The 9,303-nt window shown below is 38.5% G+C and overlaps 2 protein-coding genes across 2 annotated transcripts; one reads left to right on the plus strand and one right to left on the minus strand.

The window, feature by feature from the left end:
• Positions 1 to 1,827: 1,827 nt before the first annotated feature.
• On the minus strand, positions 1,828 to 5,258 carry emc8 (ER membrane protein complex subunit 8). The gene is made up of 5 exons (XM_057840382.1): positions 4,789 to 5,258; positions 4,617 to 4,693; positions 2,595 to 2,664; positions 2,301 to 2,395; positions 1,828 to 2,221 (listed from the first exon to the last, which is right to left on the minus strand). Exons 1-5 carry the CDS (start codon positions 4,996 to 4,998, stop codon positions 2,062 to 2,064), a joined length of 612 nt encoding a protein of 203 aa, XP_057696365.1. The 5' UTR covers positions 4,999 to 5,258; the 3' UTR covers positions 1,828 to 2,061.
• A 405-nt stretch (positions 5,259 to 5,663) lies between these two features.
• LOC130918648 (cytochrome c oxidase subunit 4 isoform 1, mitochondrial) lies at positions 5,664 to 9,292 on the plus strand. Its single transcript, XM_057840545.1, has 5 exons — positions 5,664 to 5,752; positions 6,473 to 6,549; positions 8,516 to 8,680; positions 8,763 to 8,894; positions 8,978 to 9,292. Exons 2-5 carry the CDS (start codon positions 6,474 to 6,476, stop codon positions 9,112 to 9,114), a joined length of 510 nt encoding a protein of 169 aa, XP_057696528.1. The 5' UTR covers positions 5,664 to 5,752; position 6,473; the 3' UTR covers positions 9,115 to 9,292.
• The last annotated feature ends 11 nt before the right edge of the window (positions 9,293 to 9,303 follow it).

Genomic DNA, 9,303 nt, shown 5'->3' on the forward strand with positions numbered 1-9,303 from the left:
TTGGCAGATAGAAATGATACTTTTATTAGTTTACCGTCAGATCTTCTGTGCTCAATGTGGCGGAAGCGGAGTCCAATTGCTCAAGGCGGCGTCTTTAAATGTCTATGGGTGGACGAGGAAGAGACATGACACCACCAGATGGCAGTGTTTTACAAGATGTGGCCGTCTACCTGGCAAAATATATTTCCGTTTAGTTTGTGTTTAGGTGTGGAAAATGTACAGTACATTTCTTTTGGAACACCAGATGGCAGTGTTTTACAAGATGTGGCCGTCTACCTGGCAAAACATATTTCCGTTTAGTTTGTGTTTAGGTGTGGAAAATGTACAGAGTACATTTCTTTTGGAATTATCTTTTAAAGCTACGGATTTTAAAAAACAAAACAAAAAAACAATACTGTAATTTTGTTTTATTTAAATTCCTTTGGCAACCTATTTCTTAATCAGGGCAAGTCATGTTCTATGCTGTCATAAAAAACATATTACACAATTATTTAGCAGAAAAATGTTAAAATTGATTTCAATAGTAGAGTGTAGATTGGAGAAAAAAATAACAATTGTCCGTTACACATTGAAGTATACACATTACAGTAATCATAAAAATGTCAAGTCACTTATTGTATATTTAATGATCAAGAAATAGAACCCAACATTCTGTATCATTTTAATCCACACAAATAAAAACAAGACACAAACTACTGATACTCTCTTGAAGATGACATGATTTAGTTGATTACCCCCGTTGCAGTGTGAGACATAATGTACCATAATGGGTATTACAAAGAGTACATTCAGTTCAAAAATCTGTAAAAATGTCATGACGACACATGACTAAAGTTACGTGCAATTGCTGACCAACAGTATTTTCAATCATTTTACCAACCATACAGTATACATTTTAGTCTTGTGATTTCGAGAATAATTAAGAGGGGTTGACTGAACAAAATACTGCAATCTAAAAGCAAACATATGAGGCAAAACAAACTTCAGCACTGTGATCTTGACAGCAATTTGAAATAAGTTTAAAAAAAAAAAAAAAAAAGTGCTGGTACTTCTACTAAAGAATACAATACATTATGAGAGTTTTGGGTGAGTGAAAACAATGCAACAAATCTCTTATTAAACATCTCAGTACAATAATCTCCAAATTCAAACAATTTAATGCGGTGCCTTGAGATATAGCAAGTTTTTAGCTTTTACTTGCTATAGTTTGCTGCCATCATTTAACAGCTGACTTCTTGGCAGACAGCTGACCGTTCTTCAAAAGAGCCCTAAAGCTATTTATTGCCGCTTCCAAACAAAATGTGCTGTCAAATGTAATGTCTATTTAACCAAACCACATGAATTTGCCTTGCAAGTCTTCCTGTTAATGAACGATAAACTCTGTAGACGGACAGCCTAGCCATTTTATCAATGTATTTTTTAAAAATAAAATCTACAACCAATGTTGTGATTGGTAAACGCATATTGTTTAAACTACAACTCTGTAATATGGTGTCCAAAATGTACATAAATGAAGAGAAGTAAGACACTCACTGAATTGAAGTTTAAGGGGGGGAAAAAATCAGGACAAACATCGTGGCATTCTATTTCATTTTGTTATGACCATGTTTCAATAAAGTACAAAATTATGGAGAGCTATTTTTTTCTTAATCCTGTCACAAACTTTTGAGTTGCAAGCATGGTCCCAGAACAAATGAATTTCTTATCTCAAGGCACCACTGTACAGTATTTGAAATTTCAAACAAGTATTATTACTTCAAACCTATGTAAAGAAGACATTTGACCAAATGTTTTCAAAGTTTAATTAAATGCAATAAAGACACAGGATTCTTTTTTTTTTTTTTTTTTAAATGCATTGCACCACATTAGGTCTGCAATTTCTGCTCAAAGTGCACATAAAGTGCATGCCCTTGATCATTTGGCCAATAAAGGCCTTTGTTCTCTGAATTCTGGACAGTACCAGAATTCATATGGAACCGGGACTGTGTTGAGCTTTACAGTGCTACAAGTAGCAATGGCAGCGATATCCATACGTCTTTTAAGCCCTTCTGGCTGACCGTCTTAACACAGATCCAGAACTGACTTGTTGATGACTGGGTTAGTCCAATCATTCCTGAGGTCGTCCAGGTGATTGTCAAAGTCCATTAAGTTCTCGTAGGACCTTCCCTCCAGTAGAGCTGACGTAATCTTCTGTGCTTCACCCCAGTCCTCAAAGGAATCGCTAGAAACGTGGATGAAAAGGTCAAGTGTTATTTGGACAATCATTATATTTGAGGGCTCCAAGTAAGACGGACACTTACAGACTGACATCTCTGCTTCTCCATTTATTTTCATGATGATCATAAATGAGCACAATAGGCTCACGGCAGCTCATTTTCAATCTGCCGCTGTCCACCTGAAAACAAACAACATATATGGGTGATGTAAAAAGTCTACATCAATGCCATGTTTTGGGGAAAATCATAAACAAAAGACAGTATAAACATCAACTCATTCAATGGCATTGAGGGTAATAGATGTCCAATCCGGTTTGGCTTGGAGGTCCGCCTTAGTCAATAAGTAAAATAACAAGAAGTCAAAAATAATATCTTTACCATAACAATTGCAGCTTCACTGAAGCATTCAGCAATCCTTGCTGCCACTTTTTCCGCAACTTGGTTAGGCCTGGAAAAAAAAAAAAAAAAAAAAAAAAACTTAAGATATATCACAATTTAATATATTTTTTGTTTTTTTATGGGGAAAAGTTATTTAAAAAGTAATAAATGTGTGTTTGTCTTGAGTAATAATACATTTTATTTGAGAGCACGTTTTAGGACACTCCAGGACACTTTACAACTGAATTTGCAAGAGATAAACCTGGTTTAAAAGAAAGTCTTTGTTAGTTGATGATTCTTTCCTGATGTAATTTGTAATGGCAATGTATGCTCTTCATCTAATGAGGTAATTTTTGTAGTTTTCATTAACGCATTCACTGCCATTGAGGGTGATACTTGTCCAGTCATCTTTTGTTCCTAATTCAAATGGATCTATTATCATCAATTATAGCCAATAAGTCAAATTTTTGCGGTGATTCATCACAACTCTGGTTTGCAGGTATGTCGTGGCCATTCCGCATTGTTGATTTAAAAATTATCAGCACTGTAAAATTTAGTTCTGTGTCCAGGTGGTCCCAGGGTTAAAACGTACCGGACTTACGTGATTTCATCTTTATGACGCCTGAGTCTCATCCGCCATTTTGCCTCCAGTGGTCTGTTTTTTTTTTTTAGTCGCGTAAACTACTGTATTCTACATCAGAGTATGTTATTTTTTAGTTCATTTTATTTATATGACTGTTCTGCCCTTTGGCGAAATGTGTAATAATTATTTGATTATAATGTTGACTTTGTTTTGTGATGCATGCTTTTATTTGGGCGCAGGTAGTACTTCCGCATGCGAGTCACGGCGCATGTCAACACAAAGAAGAGCGCACGTGCACCCACGAAGAAGTCGCGCAACCAAGTGAGAGTTTAGCTCCAGTGTCTTGGCGAGCACAGTACAATACATGTTTTTAAATAGTTAATTTGAGATTTAGGAGGTATTTAAAGGATTAATTCCGATTTACGCAGAAATACAGGTTACATTGCCAGCGTAGGAATGGAACTCGTTTGTAAGCCGGAGACCACTTGTATAATAAAATGGATTACTGAAGTTGATGACAGTGACAATAAAAGGAAAGTTGAGGGGAATAGTATTTATGGTATTTACTGTTTGACTGTATTACTCTAACAAACCCGATATTAAAAAAATAGCACTTATATTTAGTTTAAGGAAAACAAGCAGAATAAATTTGCCATTGGGCATAAGAGATACATGACGCCTCCTTATCAAGGAAGCCCACCTTGCACGTCATGCAACTGACTGATCATGATTGACGCTGACGAGGCAAGACATCTACAGACGCCTGCACCACTAACTCCTGCAATCAGTTCTCCCGGGCAGTCCAGAACAAATGGCGGGATGTCCTATCCCAACACAAGGAACACAGGAGAACGCTCGATATCCAACTGATAACACGACTGATAAGACTCCAAAAGCCCCCTTGACGCTGCGGTGGCAAAATTCACAACCCTCGTTGCCCTGACAGCAGTAACTACCGAATTCTCCTGTCTAATCCACAAACAGACAATAGTCCTAAACAACGCCCAAGCACACCCTTTTTCTGCCCCCAGCCCACCCCACGAGAGCCTTCAAAAAGACAATGTTTAACTAATAATTGCCATTTTTCTCGGGAACCCTTTGTTGACTTGTGATATGGTGACCTTTGAAGGAGTCTGCCTCTTCACCAGAGTCTGTTTAGCCTTGCCGTTTGATCGCTGTCGACCTGAATAAATTGTCAATTTTTGCTTCGAAGCCTTTTCCACCTTTCAAAATGGAGTCAGCACAAGGGGTTAAGACTAAGGTGAACGCACGGAGTTTGGCCTTTTGGCCGGGTTTCGCCAGCCTGCGTCATTAGAGCTGTGCCAGCGCGGGTCCGGCGGTTCAGCTGGCATGATGAAGGATCTGACAGATTCCTTCATCACCCAGCACTACAAGGTCTCGTTACAACATTACTCATTACTACAGTGGGGTCTCTCTACCTTGAATCCTTTGTGCGTTCATTGGCTTGATAGTATCCAGCGATGACATAATTGTTTTCTTTACACCAAGTGTCAATCTGAAAAACACAGGCATTGTAGTCAGTTTACTTTATGCTATGGTGGAAACTTGATTCGGAATTTCACCCAATTTGCGTGAGAGGAATTTACTCACCAGGTTTAAAGCAACTTCTAACATTGGTGCAAGCGCCAGAGTGCCATGGAAGAGCGGTACGCAGTCCACACACAAGACGGGCTCGTGGTAGTCTTTCTTTTTCTCTTTGGCTTTTTCAGCAACCAGCAAGCCGTTGACGGCGCTGTGCGGATACTTGGCGGCGTGCAGGAGCATTTTACAGTAAGCCTGACTTGTCAGCTGAATAGGCATTTTGGTGAAGGAATCGGGTAGGTTGACGTCAAAGTACTTGGGGCAAGTTAGCTACTACCGCATGTCTGTCGGCACGTTCAAATCAGCGTGTCTGGTTGACGCTAAATTTTCACAAGTAAGTGTAACATTTGAAATTCATTTGTTAATATCTTGAGAAATGACCACGTCTAAAAGTTATATGATATTCAGAAACGCTGCGTGTCAACTTGAACTTACTTCTCCCGAGTACACTGCTGAATGCTCGTGAACCTGAGCCGGTGCCGTCGTAAACCAGAATGTTGCTACCGTAAATATTAGATAAATAGAGAACTAGATGCAAAAAGTTGGAGTCAGCGGTATTAGTAACTAGCGGCCATCTTAGAGCAGTAGATTTATTTGGTGGGTTCTGTTGCAACGAACCTAAGGGGAGAAAATACTGGAAATCTTGACAGATTTGGCGTAATGATATTTTAAGTAAGCAGTAAATTTATTACACCTAAACTTTTATGGAAAACTAAGCCGTCTGCGAATCTTACATTTTCAAAATACCAACTGTGTTAATCATGCAGCACTGACACAAAATGACCAACAAGTGATGCGACCATCCCAATTAGTCACAGCATTCTTTATGTATCTAGCACCATGTGTATGGGATATCTATTTTTGCTACCATAAAGCATCAAAGTCCGTCGTAAATAGTCCGTGGCCAACTAAGTACTTCCGGTCTACTGCACTTTCTTTGAGACTATCGGTAGGCGACAGCAAGAAAAATACAGTAAGCTCCTTAAATTGCGTCTTTCTTGTGTGGCGTCTGTTTACTTTCGTCGTGCTAACTTTAATCAAATAATGCAATTTAAAAAGGGATGCGCTAATCCCGACGTTCTGCCAGTTAGTCCACAGCGCGCGAGTGACTTTGTCAAAGCTCGGCGAAGCTAGCGCGAGCTTTTCACATGTAGCACCTAATGCAAGCCACAATTGTACATTTGTGTCTATTGAGTGCTTAATATTGTTGCGCGGACAGAATTTTCCACAAGCAAACCGTAGGGATACACTATCCATAAAAAGGTTGATGTTATTGAATGAAACGGGGCGCTTTGACCTTGCGTCTGCGGCTAATGCTAACGTTAGCCGAATAACACGGTCAAGTGCTCAAATTTGAGAAAATGGGAAAATGGAATCCATGAAATCGGTTTATCTACCAGGAATGAGCTTTAGTTTTTATTTGTAATCGCTGAGGTAGAACATCTGCGCAAGACTGCAATCCTAGTCATTTGAATATCATTGATTAAAAATAATTAAAATTTTAAAAAATGTGTTGCTTTCCTTTGCTATCACATTTCATCATTTTTAAGTGTTTTCTCGAAAAGTGACATTAAAGGCATTAGATTGTAAGTACACCTTTGTGGTGACTTTTAAAAGTGTTTGGCCAACTTGCTGTATTAATGTTTCATTCATATGATATTCAAATAATGTACCTTTTACTTTTATCCCGCAGAATGCTGGCAACCAGAGCCCTGAGTCTTGTTGGCAAACGCGCCATTTCCACATCTGTCTGCTTACGTGGCGGTCATGGTGATTATCACATAAGAACGTTTCATTAATGTCAACGCCATTTGATACATTTTTAGACAAAAAAAGAAAAGGCAACAAGACACCTGTATCTTTGATTATACCATTAAAGATTAGAATGACCTGGTTTACAGATAAACTACACGCACATATACCCAGGGATGAAAGTGGGCCGGAACGGTCCGAAAGCTGTTCTGGAATAAAATTCGAGGGCGGTCTTTGATTGCGAAAATATGACTGACTGTCAGACCTCTGTGGTGAAAAATAAACTGCCAGCCTGCCACACACGTATCTCTGATAGCAGTCTACTTACATCAGATTTACATACGCAAGTGTTAACAACAAACCTAATAAAGTGCTTCTGTAGGGTCATCCGTTTCACCGATATTTGTTATTTATTCCACGTAGTTCTCCCAGTTTGAGTATCTTGAGTCCAACGAGACAGTTGACTCGCATCAATGTGCACATGCGTGCAGCGAACCACCCTGCCTGGATTCCACTTGTCCGTTGAATCGGCTACCATCCTGACATGTGATCAGCATCGATCAAATACACGTTTCTGGGACAACAAAAAAGAACAAGCTTGTTGAATTACTGCACTAAAAAAAGGCAATACAACGGAAAATAGAACTTTAGGAGAAAGGAAAGAGTTGAAGAGGCTTATTTAATTTGCTTTGATGGGGAGGTTCAGAACATATTTCATGTTAAAATACCTGACCCCAGAAATAATGAACAGAAAATTCAGATTTTTTTTTTTTGTTTATTGAAAGCTTTATGTCCTTAAGCGTAATGTGTATCATAAATGATACATTGAGCATTAAAAGTTCAGACGAACACAATAAGGTTTTAAGCCTTTTTTTTTTTTTTTTTTTTTTTTTTTTTTTTTACTGCAACGAGGTCCAGAAATGTTTGTCCCAAAATGTGATACATTTGGCAATATAGTTAATGTGCACTTATTTTTGTTCATTTACCTATGACTGAATGTTTTCAAAATATATTGCATTTGACGGCATAATGTAAGTCATTTGTGCTCATTTTTGTTCATGTATGTTTCTTTAATAACAGTAAGGCAAATGTTTACATTATCTTCAATTTTAATACAAATCCTATGTATGTCCTTAAGTAGTCAAAAATTAGGTTTTGCATTTAGATGTGAGGGAACATAAAAATGAGGAGATGGAGGTTGGGGTTGCTGTATAGTCTGTTAACTTATTTTGCCCAACTTTGACAAATTACAATTTTGAATGAAAATCCGTTTCTCATGTATGCCTTGTTACAGTAAGTGTAATGTAGTTGCCCGATGAATGTGTTAAACCTGTTGTTTCATTGGGTGGTTTTAGGAGGTTTGACCCCCACCCCCACAGAAGAAAATAAATAAATACATTTTGGCTCCGTGGTGACCTTTATGTGAGGGAGTTCCAGCTAATTCTAGCCACTTTCATCCCTGCATGTACCCCAAAAACACAAAATTAGACTGGGTTTGATCCAGGATGAAGATATTGTGGAAGTAAGGAATGATGTGAGTTGACAGCAACTGTAATATTACACAGCAGTGCTAAAATTAGCTCACCTGTTGAAGTAAATTCCTGATCTTATAGTAACAATTGTTTATAATTATTGTGAGAACTCATTAACAAGATGAATGTTGTCACGCTGATGAAAATAAAGATTCTTTTTAATTGACTAGGCGAACAAATATGATGACGGCTGATAAGTCAAAGTTGTAGTTTAATTAGCTCTCTTTACATTTTTGCACACGTATGCCACTGTGCCATTTTTGTTTTCAGTGGATATTATGTTGCAGCTCTACTCAATGCGTTGTACGTTTGTCACATGTCTGTTTTGCCCATTCAAAAATAAAATGTTTCATCAAGTAAAAGCATTTTATTTTGTAGCATATTGTTATCAGAAGTAAAATGTTCCATATCACAAATGACTTTTTTTCCCCCCCCATATCACCTGTTGACAGGTGTCGCCAAGGTGGAGAGCTACACGCTCCCTGCGTACTTTGACAAGAGGGAGGACCCCCTTCCGGATATCCGTTATGTGCAGAGCCTGAGTCCAGAGCAGAAGTCACTAAAAGAGAAGGAGAAAGGCTCATGGCTCGCACTCTCTAATGAGGAGAAGATTGCATGTAAGTTTTTTTATTTACGGACTAAACACGTGATGACAGAATAGTACCACATTAATATATGTCAACATGTTATTCAATGCAGTGTACCGCATCAGCTTCAAGCAGAGCTTTGCTGAGATGAACCAGGGAACCTCTGAGTGGAAGTCTGTGCTGGGTGGTGTGTTTTTCTTCCTTGGCTTCACTGGTCTGGTAGTGCTCTGGCAGAGGAAGTATGGTGAGTTGGGTTCATGTTCTCAGTCTGATTATATGCTGAAATATAAGTAAAATATTTACAAGAGTATTTTTGTAATTTTCCAGTGTATGGACCAGTCCCTCACACATTTGAGCCTGAGTACAAGCAGAAAGAGTTGCAGAGGATGCTGGACATGAGAATGAACCCAGTGGAAGGGTTGTCATCAAAGTGGGACTACGAAAAGAAGCAATGGAAGAAGTAAAGTCCCAAGCGGACCATGTCAATATTTGAAAATTAAAGCAGACCAACTGAAAGATCCTATCTTGCCTGCAATAGCATATTTCTCAGCCACCCTTGTTACCTCGGTGTGATCAGTGTGGAAGGCCTCTTCCTCTTATGTTTATTGTAAATTACATAAATAATAAAAAGTTCTGAATCCACCTTGTGTCTG

This window comes from Corythoichthys intestinalis, chromosome 1 (assembly GCF_030265065.1).
Source record: "Corythoichthys intestinalis isolate RoL2023-P3 chromosome 1, ASM3026506v1, whole genome shotgun sequence".
Classification (NCBI taxonomy): Eukaryota; Metazoa; Chordata; class Actinopteri; order Syngnathiformes; family Syngnathidae; genus Corythoichthys; species Corythoichthys intestinalis.